Consider the following 18,183-nt stretch of genomic DNA (forward strand, 5'->3'; position numbering starts at 1 on the left):
GAGGGCCAGCCAACGAGAGCGTACAGGTCGCAGTGGTGGGTAGTATATGGGGCTTTGGTGACAAAACGGATGGCACTGTGACAATCAAGGCATGCCAGTGAAGCAACCATCTTAGTAGGGGAGAAACCAAAACATATGAAAGTGACAGCATCAAGTGGCCTCTGGGGAAGAGGAGTGTATGGTGAGAGTCCAGTTGTGAGAGAGGATACTTTCTCTCCTGCATGTCAGATATGCAGTTCATGGGAGGGGATGAAAGCCAAATGTCCCAGTTTGATGTAGTGGTTGTGGTCACTTGTTACAGGCTAAAGCACCTCATGTTTTGAAGTCCTTAAAAATCCCCACCAGTAGCTTCACAGTGAGAATGTTAAGAGCGTCAACTAATCAATTGAGTTGAGAGAAACAATAGTTGTTTTCTTGATGCCAGGATGGAATGTGAGGTTGATGAGCTCTGAATCAGACAGAGCAAGCATTGTCCAGTCCTCTTCTCCCTCGCTCTCTCTCTCTCTCTCTCTCTTTCCTCTCATTCTCTTTTCTCTCCCCCACTTTCATTTCCATTCTTCTCTCCCTTGCCCCCACCCACCCCACCGTAGCCCTGACCCACTTCAGCCCTGTTAGCACGAAGGTGCCAGGCCAAGCATTGCCAATCAGGTAGGGATCGCTCTCTGGTAGAGTGGGCTCTAATAATGTGGTACAAGTTCAGGCAAAGGTTGTTGAGACCTCAAAGTCTGCATCCGAAATGGCACCCTATTCCCTTTATAGTCTTCTATTTTTGACCAGGTCCCTTTAATCTCTGGTCAAAAGTAGTGGCAAGAAAAAGTATGTGAACCCTTTGGAATTACCTGGATTTCTGCATAAATTTGACATACAATTTGATCTGATCTTCATCTAAGTCACAACAATAGACAAACACAGTGTGCATAAACTAATAACACACAAATTGTCTATATTGAATACATCATTTAAACAATCACAGTGTAGGTTGGAAAAAGTATGTGAACCCCTAGGCTAATGACTTCTCCAAAAGCTAATTGGAGCCAGGAGTCAACTAACCCGGAGTCCAATCAATGAGATGAGATTGGAGATGTTGGTTAGAGCTGCCCTGCCCCATAAAAAAACACTCACAAAATGTGACTTTGCTATTCACAAGACGCATTGCCTGATGTGAACCATGCCTCGAACAAAAGAGATCTCAGAAGACCTAAGATTAAGAATTGTTGCCTTGCATAAAGCTGGAAAGGGTTACAAAATTATCTCTAAAAGTCAGTCCACGGTAAGACAAATTGTTTATGACCAATTTATACAGAAATCCAGGTAACTCTAAAGGGTTCATATACATTTTCTTCCCACTGTAAAGAATAGGGTGCCATTTGGGGACGCATACTAAGGCCCCTCCATCAAAGTACTGCATGAATTCTGACGACCAGATGAAAATACTGTACAAGCTCACTGTTTGACCTGATAATTCCCATGCATTTTTCTTTGTACAGTACATAGCTAAAACCCAAACAGAGCATAATCCCACAAGTCAACATGACCTTCTCAGGCCCTCAGGATATGAAACCATGAAACCATGAGGTTGGCACTAGCAATGATGTGAGAAGTATCTATCGAAGGCCTGGGGTGAAAACCTTGTTTTGTTCTCACACCAACACCAAAATGAGGTGACCAGTGATGCTGAAATCAACTCTACCTCAGGTTTTAATGTGAATAAAGGCTAGCCTATATCGAAGAGTGATGCTAACGATGACATACCTTTTTTCACATGAAAATCTGGGGGAAAATGTATGTTAATGCTTAAGTCAACTTTACCCCAGGTTTTAAATGTGATTAAACAGGTATACTTATCTAAGGCCTGGGGGGGAAAATCAATGAGTACATAGAGATACAATGTGTGTTCTATTTCATTCTGTGGATAAGTTCATATGTCATATTGTTTTCACACCAACGCCATTATAAACCCTCTATACTTTGTTCTGGAGTGTATGTATAATCATGTGGACACAAGGTGATGGAAACTTTGAGTGAGGACAATGGACGGCCAACATCTGGTGTGTGAGCAGAGGGGACATTGAGAATGACGACGACCACTAGGGTCAAGTCAAACACACACACAGCCAATAGGGAGGACAGGTGGGCATGATAGAATGCAGTGCTCTGAGAAAGCCTCCAATGGGATTCTCGGAGGTATCGGGGGAGGGTGGGGCACAACTTTCAGCTGATGTGACATGGAAGTGACAACTGCTGCAGCACAGATAAGAGACAGACTTACTGTGATGATGTCATTTTTCTGGACAGTGTAAGAGAAGAAGCAAAAGCAGAACAAGACTAGTATTAGACAGCAGCACGGAGGGGCAAATTAACACTCCTACAGGACCACACCCCCTACACGAGTTGTCTGTCTATAATGGACTTTTAAGAAGGGGCTTAAAGCAGTGTACTGTATGACACAGTCGGTGGCTACATATTACATCTAGAATTAGGATATAGTAGCCAGTCAAGTGGCTTGAAAGTTTGAAACTGTGCCACAAGTAGATTGAAAAGGGGTTATTTTCTAAGCTGGTTATGCAGCAGAAGCTGCGATAAGTCACCAGCTCTTTCTCTGCCAACGTTTACACATAATCGGTTCTGTAGTGATACGCCATTCATTCACACGGTTTTAGACTAAACGATTCATAGTGTTACTCTCCGCCTGTGGACACAGCCAGGCAGCTACAGTTCCAGTGGAACCGGAAAGTAGCCTATTGCCTAAATCTGTCCAATAAAGTGGAAAGGTGAGCAACACCACACATCTAGGAAACTCTAAAATGTCATTGAATTCAAGGTTTCCTTTCCATTTTATATGCCTTTTTAACCTGGCAGCCAAATACTTTTGAGTCAAGGAGACCAAATCTTGATTCTATGAATGACTCCTTTAACAAGGCTCATTTCCGTTTTCCGTTGCAAAATGTTTTGTTACGTTGTGCCTTTACTGAACATGACCCAGAGTTTAAAGTCACTCACCCTTAGCTCCACCCATTTGTCCAGCAGCCGTTTGTCATTGAACTCGCAGAGCAGGCCTGAGGAAGTGATGCAGAAGGTGCTGCCGGCTTTACGACCCTTCCCACATGCCACGTCAGAGAAGAAGTTGTTCCTCAACTCCCCCAGGAGCCCTGAGCGACCCAGCAGAGGAACTGTGGCGTTCACCTAGCAGACACAGGGAGGGAGAGAGGGAGGGAGGAAGATTCATTTGAGAGACATTGCTATGGGGTCTGACAGACCTTGTCCGTCAGTTTGGTATGTTAACCTAAACCCGTCAACAGTGAAGAGGCGACTCCGGGATGCTGGCCTTCTAGGCAGAGTTGCAAAGAAAAAGACATATCTCAGACTGGCCAATAAAAGGAAAAGATTAAGATGGGCAAAAAAACCAGACACTGAACAGAGGAAGATTGGAAAAAAGTGTTATGGACAGACTAATCTAAGTTTGAGGTGTTCGGATTACAAAGAAGCATTTCCGTGAGACGCAGAAAAAATGAAAAGACGCTGGAGGAGTGCTTGACGCCATCTGTCAAGCATGGTGGAGGCAATGTGATGGTCTGGGGGTGCTTTGGTGGTGGTAAAGTGGGAGATTTGTACAGGGTAAAAGGGATCTTGAAGAAGGAAGGCTATCACTCCATTTTGCAACGCCAGCCATCCCATACCCTGTGGACGGCGCTTAATTGGAGCCAATTTCCTCCAACAACAGGACAATGCCCCAAAGCACAGCTCCAAACTATGTAAGAACTGTTTAGGGAAGAAGCAGTCAGCTAGTATTCTGTCTATAATGGAGTGGCGAGCACAGTGACCGGATCTCAACCCTATTGAGCTGTTGTTGGAGCAGCTTGAACGTATGGTACGAAAGAAGTGCCAATCAAGCCAATCCAACTTGTGGGAGGTGCTTCAGGAAGCATGGGGTGAAATCTCTTCAGATTACCTCAACAAATTGACAACTAGAGGTCTGCAAGGCTGTAATTGCAGAAAATGGAGGATTCTTTGACGAAAGCAAAGTTTGAAGGACACAATTATTATTTCAATAACAAAATTATTATTTATAACCTTGTCAACATCTTGACTATATTTCCTATTAATTTTGCAACTCATTTCATGTATGTTTTCATGGAAAGTGACCCCAAACTTTTTAATTCTATTTTACCAGTTAAGTTGACTGAGAACACATTCTCATTAACAGCAACCACCTGGGGAATAGTTTCAGGGGAGAGGAGGGGGATAAATGAGCCAATTGTAAGCTGGGGATGATTAGGTGACGGTATGAGGGACAGCTTGGGAATTTAGCCAGGACACCAGGGTTAACACCCCTACTCTTAGGATAAGTGCCATGGCATCTTCAATGACCTCAGAGAGTCACGACACCCGTTTAACGTCCCATCTGAAAGACGGCACCCTACACAGGGCAATATCCCAATCACTGCCCTGGGGTATTGGGATATTTTTTAGACCAGAGGAAAGAGTGCCTCCTGCTGGTCCTCCAACACAACTTCCAGGACCAACCCTGCTTAGCTTCAGAAGCAAGCCAGCAGTGGTATGCAGGGTGGTATGCTGCTGACTTTTGAATGGTAGTGTAGAACATTTAGTTTGGGCATCAACATGGATATTGAACTTGACATCTGACATCTGTCATCATCCTAATAGCTTCCTGAAGAGAAGAGTTTCCAAAACTGGTCCTTGTGACCTCCAACAATTCCACATAAAGTATTTGTTAAATTCCAACAAAATCACACCTAATTAGGGTGGCAGGTAGAATCTAATTTCTTCTTAAGTTAGTTCGTTATTATCTCATTCGTTCATTAACTCAAAGAGTTATTATTGATCAGTTATGGATTAAGTCATGCTGTTGTTGGTGTGACCGACTGTAAATACCTTGGAGGATTTGGTGTGATCCAGGTACCAGAACTTGACGTGCCTGTTCCCTGCCGTGACAAAGTAGGAGCTGTCGTCTGAGAAGGACACGGCCGTCACTTTACTGGAGACTTTGTTGGCTGCCACCACAATGTTTTTCTGAGACAGAGAAAAAAATAGCACAGAACAAGGACTGTAGATCGACATTAGATAAATACTTTATTTTCCTCAGAGAAGAAGAGAGGAAAGGTGTTCAGTATAAAACATCGAACAGCAGTTTAAAAACCGCACCATCTGGCTATATGTATATTAATGTATTTGGAGAGTCGTCGTCGATGACCTATTTTTTCCAAAGGATCAATGGGCCTAAGTAGCTAATGTATTTTTTTACTCATCCAAAATGTATTCATTCCAATGGAGACATTTGAAGACCTAATATGACCCAATGAAGTCCAAATAAGGGAGTAGCTGGCTACCTTCCAGGCCCAGACATTGACGATCATGTCGTGCTGGTATCCCACGCTGACGATGTACTTGCTGTTAGGGCTGAAGGCCACGCAGGAGATGCCGTACTTATGCTCCTGTAGCTCAGCCACCTGGGTCCGCTCTGCAACGTCCCACACCCGCACAGCAGGCATGTGCCCACTCTGGAAGGGGAGAGAGGGAGGAGAAAAGGAAGAAATAGGGGTAGGTGAAAGAAAGAATGATAAATCATGCACAAAAATATTCAACTTCTTTTCACTCTAGTCTACTCCATGTATCACACCCACACATGTTCATCTTATCTTCATTTATTTCCCGTTTATTTATCCAGGCAAATGGATTAAGAACGAATTCTTATAATGACGACCTGACAGGTTTGTATCCACAAGGTGATGTAGCCTCAGTCCGAATCCCTGGATCATGCGGATGTTGTCTGAGGACAGAAGTCTCTAGTCTCCACTAAGCTTTTCAATGTACCCTGTAACTGCGTCCCAATCGGGTAATGATTTGTCTTATGCAACTCAAGGATAGAACAAAAGATCGAGTGGAGGGAATTTAAAGAGGACAGGCGAGGGAGGCTTAAGCCAGGAAATTCATTCTAATGCATCTCTAGTACTGTCTAATGCATCTCTAGTAGGCTTTGCCTGCATCATTCTTATACTGGGTATGGAAATAGTTATTGTATTAGCAACATGATAAGGCATATATATTTCATATACAGGTATGTGTAGTGTTTGTTGGTACCTTTTAAACAGGTCAACATTCAGAAGGCCACAGGGCCAGACGGATTACCAGGACGTGTACTCCGAGCATGCGCTGACCAACTGGCAAGTGTCTTCCCTGACATTTTCAACCTGTCCCTGACCATGTCTGTAATACCAACATGTTTCAATCCGACCACCATAGTCCGTGTGCCCAAGAACACCAATGTAACCTGCCTAAATGCCTACCAACTCGTAGCACTCACGTCTGTAGCCATGAAGTGCTTTGAAAGGCTGGTCATGGCTCATGTCAACACCACTATCCCAGAAACCCTAGACCCACTCCAATTTGCATACAGCCCCATCATCCACAGATGATGCAATCTCTACTGCACTCCACACTCCCCATTCCCACCTGGACAAAAGGTACACCTACGTGAGAATGCTATTCATTGACTACAGCTCAGTGTTCAACAACATAGTGCCCTCAAAGCTCATCACTAAGCTAAGGACCCTGGGACTAAACACCTCCCTCTGCAACTGGATCCTGGACTTCCTGACAGGCCGCCCCCAGGTGGTAAAGGTAGGTAACAACACATCTGCCGCGCTGATCCTCAACACGGGGCCCCTCAGTGGTGCTTGCTCAGTCCCCTCCTATACTCCCTGTTCACCCATGACTGCATGGCCAAGTACAACTCCCACACCATCATTAAGTTTGCCGACGACACAACAGTGGTAGGCCTGATCACAGACAACGATGAGACAGCCTATAGGGAGGAGGTCAGAGACCTGGCAGTGTGGTGCCAGGATAACAACCTCTCCCTCAATGTGAGCAAGACAATCTCCCCCCACCCCCATTTTTTAGCTACTGCTACTCTCTGTTCATTATCTATTCATAGTCACTTTACCTCTACTGTACCTACATGTACATAAACCCATAAAAAAATAAACGTCCCCTTTTCAGGACCCTGTCTCTCAAAGATAATTCATAAAAATCCAAATAACTTCACAGATCTTCATTGTAAAGGGTTTAAACACTGTTTCCCATGCTTGTTCAATGAACCATAAACAATTAATGAACATGCACCTGTGGAGTGGTCGTTAAGACACTAACAGCTTACAGACGGTAGACAATTAAGGTCACAGTTATGAAAACTTAGGACACTAAAGAGGCCTTTCTACTGACTCTGAAAAACACCAAAAGAAAGATGCCCAGGGTCCCTGCTCATCTGCGTGAACGTGCCTTAGGTATGCTGCAAGGAGGCATGAGGACTGCAGATGTGGCCAGGGCAATAAATTGCAATGTCCGTACTGTAAGACGCCTAAGACAGCGCTACAGGGAGATAGGACGGACAGCTGATCGTCCTCGCAGTGGCAGACCACGTGTAACAACACCTGCACAGGATTGGTACATCCGAACATCACACCTGCGGGACAGGTACAGGATGGCAACAACAACTGCCAGAGTTACACCAGGAACGCACAATCCCTCCATCAGTGCTCAGACTGTCCGCAATAGGCTGAGAGAGGCTGGACTGAGGGCTTGTAGGCCTGTTGTAAGGCAGGTCCTCATCAGACAAGAACATCGCCTATGGGCACAAACCCACTGTCGCTGGACCAGACAGGACTGGCAAAAAGTGCTCTTCACTGACGAGTCGCGGTTTTGTCTCACCAGGAGTGATGGTCGGATTCGTGTTTATCGTCGAAGAGCGTTACACTGAGGCCTGTACTCTGGAGCGGGATCGATTTGGAGGTGGAGGGTTCGTCATGATCTGGGGCGGTGTGTCACAGCATCATCAGACTGAGCTTGTTGTCATTGCAGGCAATCTCAACGCTGTGCGTTACAGGGAAGACATCCTCCTCCCTCATGTGGTACCCTTCCTGCAGGCTCATCCTGACATGACCCTCCAGCATGACAATGCCACCAGCCATACTGCTCGTTCTGTGTGTGATTTCCTGCAAGACAGGAATGTCAGTGTTCTGCCATGGCCAGCGAAGAGCCCGGATCTCAATCCCATTGAGCACGTCTGGGACCTGTTGGATCGGAGGGTGAGGGCTAGGGCCATTCCCCCCAGAAATGTCTGGGAACTTGCAGGTGCCTTGGTGGAAGAGTGGGGTAACATCTCACAGCAAGAACTGGCAAATCTGGTGCAGTCCATGAGGACGAGATGCACTGCAGTACTTAATGCAGCTGGTGGCCACACCAGATACTGACTGTTACTTTGATTTTGACCCCCTCTTTGTTCAGGAACACATTAATCAATTTCTGTTAGTCACATGTCTGTGGAACTTGTTCAGTTTATGTCTCAGTTGTTGAATCTTGTTATGTTCACACAAATATTTACACATGTTAAGTTTGCTGAAAATAATCGCAGTTTACAGTGAGAGGACGTTTCTTTTTTGGCTGAGTTTATTACCTCAATTACCTTGACTAACACATTGACTCTGTACCGGTACACCCTGTATATAGCCTCGCTACTGTTATTTTATTGTTGCTCTTTAATTATTTTTTATTTATATATTTTTTACTTCAGTTTATTTTTGTCAATACTTTCTTAACACTTTTTTAAAAACTGCCTTGTTGGTTAAGGGCTTGTATAAGTAAGCATTTCACTGTAAGGTCTACACCTGTTGTATTTGCCGCTTGCAAATTATTTTTACATTTTTTACATTTTGTTGAAATAAATCTCATAGACTACAGTAGCAGCTAGGTAGAGTAAACCCATGGTTAGGGATGTTGGACAAAAGGAATTTGCTTTTGGTGCACTTCTTTAGAAAAGAACACAATCAGGACAGCTGATGACGTCTAGCTCTTTTAAAGACAGAACAGAAGCAGACTGTGTGGACAGGGGGACCTCCCTTTGAGTGCATACATAGGGCAGCAGCAGCTTGCAGCATGGTCAGCTAGCTACACCACAGAGGACAGACAGGCAGGGCACCAGCACGCACTCTGTGCCTTCTGCTACATCCCTGGAAGTCTCCATCTCTCCGTCGGTCTCTTCCCCCCTTCTCTCTCTCCTCCCTCCCTCTCTCTCTCTCTCTCCTTCAGACAGCCAACCGAGTCAGTCTGCCACCCTGCCCCCTCCTGCTGCCATGGCAACCCTGCTGCAGCACACACACATTCACTTTCACACACACTTGTCTGGCTAATAAGCTCTTAGTAGATGGGAGAGGATTAGACTAGCACGCACGAACGCGAGCCCATACACACACAGACACACAGACACACACAGGTGCAGTATACAACAATCTGTGGGTATGTTCTGTAGCATTCACAGCTATAGAAGCACTCCTCTGTAGATGATGTGGCACAGACAGAGTTCCATTTATGAACTCTGGGGTTGTACACTGGTATGATAGCTTTGCCATGCACTGGCAGTGGAGCGGGAAACAGTCAGCTCTTTTCGAGAAAGTTGCAGTCCATTTTATCATATCATCACAGCATGCAAAAACACAATGAGAAGACACTCACCTCTCCTGTGACCACATATTTGCCATCAGGGGAAAATGACAGAGTGGTGATGGTTTTCCTGTGAAGAAGAGAGACAGGATGGAGGAGAGGAAACATTTTATTACTGTTGGAGAGAAAAGAAGTATGAATGCATCCTGGTCTCAAGAGGGTTTTCCGCTTGGGATGTACTCTATGACAATGGCATACTTATACTCACCACAATCAATAAATACATCAATCTGATGATTATTATTATCATACACTAGAGTAGAGTAGAGCTTAGAGCCAGGCTCCTTCACTTCTAACGTTCTGTAGTAGTTGGCTCAATGGCATGTGACTGGGAGTCGATTAGCTGGTTAAAAGGTACGATTTCAAGGTGTTTCTTTAACTGTTGAAGCACTTATCCAGTCCAGTACTCATACACAGAGATGTTGTCTGCATCTCAAATGGCACCCTATTCCCTATGTAGTGCAGTCATTTTTTAAAAGAAATTGTGCACTATATAGGGATTAGCAGTGGTGTAAAGTACTAAAGTAAAAATACTTTAAAGTACTACTTAAGTCGTTTTTGGGGGTATCTGTACTTTACTTTACTATTAATATTTCTGACAACTTTTACTTTTAATTCACTACATTCCTAAAGAAAATGATGTACTTTTTACTCCATACATTTTCCCTGACAGCCAAAAGTACTCGTTACATTTTGAATGCTTAGCAGGACAGGAAAATGGTCCAGTTCACGCACATCCCTGGTCATCCCTTCTGCCTCTGATCTGGTGGACTCACTAAACACACTTGCTTTGTTTGTAAATTATGTCAGAGTGTTGGAGTGTCCCCCTGGCTATCTATAAATGTAAAAAACAAGAAAATTGTGCTGTCTGGTTTGCTTAATATAAGGAATTTGAAATGATTTATACTTTGATACTTAAGTATATTTTAGCAATTACATTTACTTTTGATACTTAAGTATATTTAAAACCAAATACTTTTAGACTTTGACTCAAGTAGTATTTTACTGGGTGAATTTCACTTTTACTTGAGTCATTTTATATTAAGGTATCTTTACTTTTACTAAAGTATAACAATTGGGTACTTTTTCCACCACTGGGGAATAAGGTGCAATTTGTGACGCTCAATTTGTTCCTTTGCTAAACTGTCGTAAAAACGTTTGAGGCCTAGCCAAGCAGCTTTTATCTTATCAAATGCTGTACTAAGCAAATGCACACATGGCATTATTACTATACTGTAATCTAATCATGGCACAGAAACAATTAGTTTGTAGAGTGATGAGCTGTAGAAGTAGGGTGACGAGGGTATAAAGGTTCAAATATTAGCCTCCAGCCAGGAGAGAATAATGAAACAAACCCTTCTGGGTATATTACGGTTAGAATGGTTAGAATGGATGGATGGAGTCAGCTACTCAATCACACTGACGTGACCACATCTACTTTTGCTTTTCCCCACACATGAAAGGGGTTGGCAGAGGCTTTGAAGCCGTGGTGCTCCTTTGGTCGTGGCTGACTGTGTCTGTCCAGTGCTCTCAGTCTTCAGTCCTTACATAAGCCATGTTGTGTTTGACAAGTCACTCCAGGTTAGTTCCCTGCCTCGCATTGACTCCAGATGGGCTGTATTTATAGGGCCTAATAACAGGTCATCTACATGATGACTCTAAGCCACATATATGCACCAAATCCAGAGACACTAGCATCATGGCAGGGCTGTTACAATCCTCAGTGTTGCAGTTTTGTTTTTGTATGTATGCTATGTATGAGGACGAACCCTTAAGCCTAAGTGACAGTGGCTAGCTGTCTGGATCCATCCATTCCCCTAGTGTGCCTGGCCTGCCTGGGGGTGACTGACTGAACAGGAGGCAGCAGCCATACAGTATGACGACGGATCCTCACCTGGAGCTGTTGAGGATGTGATGCTGTTTGTTCTTCTTGGGGTTCAGCAGCACCACCACACATCTGTAGGGAAGAAGCAGGGGAGAGGAGAATAGAGGTTAGACTACCAAATAAATAAAATGAAAGTTTATTGGTGTACTCAGATTTGGAGATGTTGTCGCAGGTGCAGTGATATATAGCAACACAATAACAATACACACACAATTCAAAAAGTAAAAATATTTAAAATAAATCAGAATCGGCAATGTCAGAGTCTGGAATGAAGGTACCGGGCGGTAGCTGGATAGAGACAGAGTCTAAGGTGCCAGGCAGAGTACTGGGCAGTGGCTGGCTAGTGATGGCTGTTCAACAGTGTGAGGGCCATGCCAAATTTCTTCAGCCTCCTGAGGTTGAAGGTGCTGTTGCGCCTTCTTCACCACGGTGTCAGTGTGGTGGGACCATTTCAGGTCCTTGGTGATGTGCACGGCAAGGAACTTGAAGCTTTTAACCCTCTTCACTGCGACCCCTTCAATGTGGATGGGACGTGCTCCCTCTGCTGTCTCCTGTAGTCCACGATCATCTCCTTTGTTTTGTTGACGTAAAGGGAGAGGTTTTGTCCTCGGGACCACTCTGCCAGGGTACTTAGCCTACAGGGAGGAGGTTGTCTCGTTGTTGTTGATCAGGCCTACCACCGTTGGAGTTGTGCGTAGCCACGCAGTCATCAGTGAACAGGGAGTACAGGATGGGGCTGAGCACACACCCCTGGGGGGCCCCCGTGTTGAGGATAAGCATGGCTGAGGTGTTGTTGCCTACCCTCACCACTTGGACCCAGTTGCAAATTGAGCGGTTCAGTCCCAGGGCCCTGAGTCTTAATCACTTCGGCCATGGAGATCGAGAGCCAATAGTCCTCGTAAGCAGCGGGGGCCTCCGTCGGCGGCTCTGTGTTATTCTCCTCTAAGCGGTGCGAAAAAGGTGTTCAGCTTATCTGCGAGTGAGGCGTCGGTTTCAACGTCATGGCTGGTTTTCTCTTCATAATACGTGATTATCAGAAGTCCCTGCCACATGCGTCTTGTGTCCGAGCCGTTGAATTGCGACTACACTTTGTTTCTGTATGGTTGTTCGCCTCTTTGATCGCCTAACGGAGGTCATAGGCCTACTCAGGGGAATGACTACAACAATCAAGGCTCAGGAGTTTACTCCTAATTCATACCGCAAAGTCCTAGCTAAAAAGAAATGTTAACTAAGTAAAAAGAAAAGTTAGGTAAGCAGTGAACATCAATAAATCTACAGTGGAGTGTGGAATGAGTCACGACAACAACATGATATTCCCATTTACCAAGCACCTAGCCAAGAATGAAAAATGAGCCGCACTAAAATAAAGTTACATAAATACTTAATACCCCTCTTTTGCAGTTTTTTTTTCGGTTAAATATCAGAGTAGCATACGGCACGGTTACAAAGTCACTACGTGTGGGAGTAAGTGAATGCGTGAGCACTGAGCAGCATGACCAAGCAAAAACCATGTTGCCTTTTTAAGGTACTTCCATTTGTTGTTTCATCTCCCAGTGGGGTAACCCTCCTAAAAAGAGACTAAAAGAGAACGATGGCCTTTTATCCTATCACATGGCAACAGGGAAGATGAGAGGACACTCAGAGGACTTGTATATTCAGTCACTGACAACTTGTTAGGGCGAAGCACTGGGGTAATCATCAGAGCTGCTGGGAAAGCCTTTGAATTGAAGTGCTCCAGGTGTACAACGGATACAATCAAAGGCACTATGACATCATTGAGATTGTGCAGACAGAAAGAAATACAAAAGAAGCTGGTGCACCATGGGAAACTCTACAGTAGCCACACCATATTACTGTTTGCTAAGCTAGTAGCCTAACTACCACAGAGCAGCTGACAAAGATTGTCTTAGGGGGTTTGCAAGTAGCACTAAGTAAGACAATTGTAAACGCAAAATGTTTTTCTTCCAGAGTACTTTCACTGAAAAAAAGAAAATGCCATAAAAGGAGAGAGGAAAAGCTGTTGCAGAGTTAAAGGGAAAATCCAATCAAAAATGTTTTATTTTCTTTTTCTATTAGTCCACTGTTGATATAGTCCCAAAATGTTTTGCATGTCAGCAGTCAAGTTTTCAAGATATAGGACTTTCAAGAAGCAAAGTGTCGCCGGCCACATTATCATGATGCAAAACGCATCAAGCACAGCTTTGAAAACACTGGCGGGTCTGTGCAAGTCAAGCAGATATTCCTACAACATTCCTCTCACTGCACACTAGCCAGATCTGAATCCGGGTTAGTTGTGGAATTACTTAAGGCAAGGGCTGATTTCAAAGTTTTACTGCTAACCTACAAAGCATTAAATGGGCTTGCTCCTACCTATCTGTCCGATTTGGTCCTGCCGTACATACCTACACGTACGCTACGATCACAAGAAGCAGGCCTCCTTACTGTCCCTAGAATTTCTAAGCAAAAGGCTGGAGGCAGGGCTTTCTCCTATAGAGCTCCATTTATGGAATGATCTGCCTATCCATGTGAGAAACACAGACTTGGTTTTTATTGAAGGCTCATCTCTTCAGTAGGTCCTATGATTGAGTGTAGTCTGGCCCAGGAGTGTGAAGGTGAATGGAAAGGCACTGGAGCGACGAACCGCCCTTGCTGTCTCTGCCTGGCCGGTTCCCCTCTCTCCACTGGGATTCTCTGCCTCTAACCCTGTTACGGGGGCTGAGTCACTGGCTTACTGGTGCTCTTCCATGCCGTCCCTAGGCGGGGTGCGTCACTTGAGTGGGTTGAGTCACTGACGTGATCTTCCTATCCGGGTTGGCGTCCCCCCTTGGGTTGTGGGGTGGCGGAGATCTTTGTGGGCTATACTCGGCCTTGTCTCAGGATGGTAAGTTGGTGGTTGAAGATATCCCTCTAGTGGTGTGGGGGCTGTGCTTTAACAAAGTATGTGGGGTTATATCCTGCCTGTTTGGCCCTGTCCGGGGGTATCGTCAGACGGGGCCACAGTGTCTCCTGACCCCTCCTGTCTCAGCCTCCAGTATTTATGCTGCAGTAGTTTGTGTCGGGGGGCTAGTGTCAGTCTGTTATATCTGGAGTATTTCGCCTGTCTTATCCAGTGTCCTGTGTGAATTTAAGTATTCTCTCTCTAATTCTCTCTCTCTTTCTCTCCTTCTTTCTTTCTCTCTCTCCCCCCTGAGCACTAGGACCATGCCTCAACACTACCTGGCCTGATGACTACTTGCTGTCCCCAGTCCACCTGGCCGTGCTGCTGCTCCAGTTTCAACTGTTCTGCCTGCGGTTATGGAACCCTGACCTGTTCACCAGACGTGCTACCTGTCCCAGACCTGCTGTTTTCAACTCTCTAGAGACAGCAGGAGCGGTAGAGATACTCTGAATGATCGGCTATGAAAAGCCAACTGTTGCACCCTCGATAACCACTGTGATTATTATTATTTAACCCTGCTGGTCATCTACGAACATTTGAACATCTTGGCCATGTTCTGTTATAATCTCCACCCGGCACAGCCAGAAGAGGACTGGCCACCCCTCATAGCCTGGTTTCTGTCTAGGTTTCTTCCTAGGTTCTGGCCTTTCTAGGGAGTTTTTCCTATTTTTTCCGTACTTCTACACCTGTATTGCTTACTGTTTGGTGTTTTAGGCTGGGTTTCTGTACAGCAATTTGTGACATCAGCTGATGTAAGAAGGGCTTTATAAATACATTTGATTGACTTATCTTTTGTCATTCTAAAGTTTCTGAATTAAATGGGAATTGTGTAGCGATTATCATTCAGCAAGGGATTGGGAATATTTTCCACTTGCTAAAACTCGTCACTCACAATGCATTTTGCATCATCATGATGATGTGACCGGTGACACTTATTTGAAAGTCCAATGTCTTGAAAACTTGACTGCTGACATGCAAAACATTATGGGACTGTATCAATAGTGGATGAATGAAAATAATACCAAAATATAGTTTTTGAGTGGACTTTCCCTTTAATTGGAGTCTCCAAACGTGCTGTACTGTGCTGAGGCATGGTCCTACAGACATGCCAAAAGTTACCTCACCTCAGTCCACTCCTAAAGAAAGTCTCCAAAGAATCAAACTGGGCACTGTGACTGAAACCTGATACACAGCATGTGTAACGCTTAATAAAGTAAAGCTCCTCAGTCCTTTGCCCCTCAGTGAACTGTCTCCTACTGAGAGAGAGGGCCAGAGAGAGGGAGGGAGCCAGGGAGGGTGGGAGGGGACAGCTCATGGCAGACAACAATCGTGGCAGACTTGGTCTACCCTGGCACAGCTCAACCCAGGGCAACTCACATTCCCTCAGATACATACACAGGTACCAAGATGGCGCCGACAGAGATTGTCGCCTCACTTCGAGTCCTTAGGAAACTATGCAGTATTTTGTTTTTTTATGTATTATTTCTTACATTGTTAGCCCAGGAAATCTGAAGTGTTATTACATATAGCCGGGAAGAACTATTGGATATAAGAGCGACGTCAACTTACCAACATTACGACCAGGAATACGACTTTCCCGAAGCGGATCCTTTGTTCGGACCACCACCCAGGACATTGGATCTAATCCCAGAGGCCAACCCAAAACAACGTCGCCATAGGAGAGGTAGACGGAGTGGCCTCCTGGTCAGACTTCAAAGGCGTGCACCACCCACCGCTTCCCAGTACATTCCCGCCAATGTCCAATCTCTAGAACCAAAGGTCAACGAAATTAGGACAAGGATTGCCTTCCAGAGAGACTTCAGATATTGTAACATTCTCTGTTTCACGGAAACATGGCTCTCTCGGGATATGATGTCGGAGTCGGTACAGCCACGACAGAAACAAACATCTCTCTGGTAAGAAGAAGGGCTGCGGTGTTTGCTTCATGATTAACGACTCATGGTGTAATCATAACAACATACAGGAACTGAAGTCCTTCTGTTCACCTGACCTAGAATTCCTTACAATCAAATGCCAACCACATTATCTCCCAAGAGAATTCTCTTCGATTATAGTCACAGCCGTGTATATTCCCCCCAAGCAAATACCGTGACGGCCCTCAAGGAACTTCACTGAACTCTATGTAAACTCGAAACCATATTGAGGACGCATTTATTGTAGCTGGGGATTTTAACAAAGCTAATTTGAGAACAAGGCTACCTAAATTCTATCAGCACATTGACTGTAGCACTCACGTGGGCAATACACCGGACCACTGCTACTCTAACTTCCGCGATGCATACAAGGCCCTCCCCCGCCCTCCCTTCAGCAAATCTGACCACGACTTCATTTTACTCCTACGTCCTATAGGCAGAAACTCAAACAGGATGTACCCGTGACTAGAACCATTCAACGCTGGTCTGACCAATCGGAATCCACGCTGCAAGATTGTTTTGATCACGCGGACTGGGAAATGTTCCGCGAAGCCTCAGAGAAAAACATTGATTTATACAATGACTCGGTGAGTGAGTTTATAAGGAAGTGCATTGGAGATGTTGTACCCACTGTGACTATTAGAACGTACCCTAACCAGAAACAGTGGATAGATGGCGACATTCGCGCAAAACTGAACGCACGAACCACCGCATTCAACCCTGGAAAGATGTCTGGGAATATGGCCGAATATAAACAGTGTAGTTATTCCCTCTGCAAGGCAATCAAACAAGTGAAATGTCGGTATAGGGACAAAGTGGAGTTGCAATTCAATGGCTCAGACACGAGACGTATGTGGCAGGGTCTACAGGCAATTATGGATTACAAAAAAAAACAGCCATGTCACGGACACCAACGTCTTGCTTCCAGACAAGCCAAACACCTTCTTTGCCCGCTTTGAGGATAGTACAGTGCCACTGAAGCGGCCTGCTACCAAGGACTGGGGGCCCCCGCTCTCCTTCTGGCCCAGACGGCATCCCTAGCCACGTCCTCAGAGCATGCACAGACCAGCTGGATGTTGTCTTTACGGACATATTCAATCGCTCCCTATCCCAGTCTGCTGTCCCCACATGCTCCAAGATGGCCACCATTTTTCCTGTTCCCAAGAAGGCAAAGATAACTGAACTAAATGACTATCCCCACGTAGCACTTAATTCTGTCATCATGGTGCTTTGAGAGACTAATCAAGGATCATATCACCTCCCCCTTACCTGTCAACCTAGACCCACTTCAGTTTGCATACAGCCCCAACAGGTCCACAGACGATGCAATCGCCATCACACTGCCGTATCCAATCTGGACAAGAGGAATGCCTATGTAAGAATGCTGTTCATGACTAACACCATAGTACCCTTCAAGCTCATCATTAAGCTTGAGGCCCTGGGTCTCAACCCCGCCCTGTACAATTGGGTCTCGGACTTTAACGGGCCACCCCCAGGTGGTGAAGGTAGGAAACAACACCTCCACTTCGCTGATCCTCAACACTGGGGCCCCACAAGGATGCGTGCTCAGCCCCCTCCTGTACTCCCTGTTCAACCATGACTGCGTGGTCATGCACGCCTCCAACTCAATCATCAAGTTTGCAGACGACACAACAGTAGTAGGCTTGATTACCAACAACGACGAGACAGCCTACAGGGAGGAGGTGAGGGCACTCGGAATGTTGTGTCAGGAAAATAACTTCTCACTCAACGTCAACAAAACAAAAAAGATGATCGCGGACTTCAGGAAACAGCAGAGAGAGCAACCCCTATCCACATCGACGGGACAGTAGTGGAGAAGGTGGAAAGATCAAGGACAAACTGAAATGGTCCACCCACACAGACAATGCAGTGAAGAAGGCGCAACAGCA

At 45.3% G+C, this 18,183-nt stretch overlaps 1 protein-coding gene across 4 annotated transcripts in view; it reads right to left on the reverse strand.

The window, feature by feature from the left end:
- The window catches only part of mapkbp1 (mitogen-activated protein kinase binding protein 1), a 73,115-nt gene that overhangs the window by 33,945 nt on the left and 20,987 nt on the right, over positions 1-18,183 (reverse strand). For 3 of the 4 annotated variants that reach the window (XM_082974350.1, XM_082974348.1, XM_082974353.1), the window contains exons 3-8: positions 11,411-11,473; positions 9,529-9,586; positions 5,349-5,519; positions 4,894-5,031; positions 3,001-3,183; positions 2,270-2,287 (exon numbers count right to left, since the gene is read on the reverse strand). In XM_082974350.1, coding sequence (XP_082830476.1) covers positions 2,270-2,287; positions 3,001-3,183; positions 4,894-5,031; positions 5,349-5,519; positions 9,529-9,586; positions 11,411-11,473 — 631 coding nt within the window. The remainder of the gene's footprint in view (positions 1-2,269; positions 2,288-3,000; positions 3,184-4,893; positions 5,032-5,348; positions 5,520-9,528; positions 9,587-11,410; positions 11,474-18,183) is intronic. The other variant, XM_082974352.1, reaches the window with a different exon arrangement.

The sequence above is a fragment of the Salmo salar genome, chromosome 01 (genome assembly GCF_965601325.2).
Source record: "Salmo salar chromosome 01, fSalSal1, whole genome shotgun sequence".
NCBI lineage: Eukaryota > Metazoa > Chordata > Actinopteri > Salmoniformes > Salmonidae > Salmo > Salmo salar.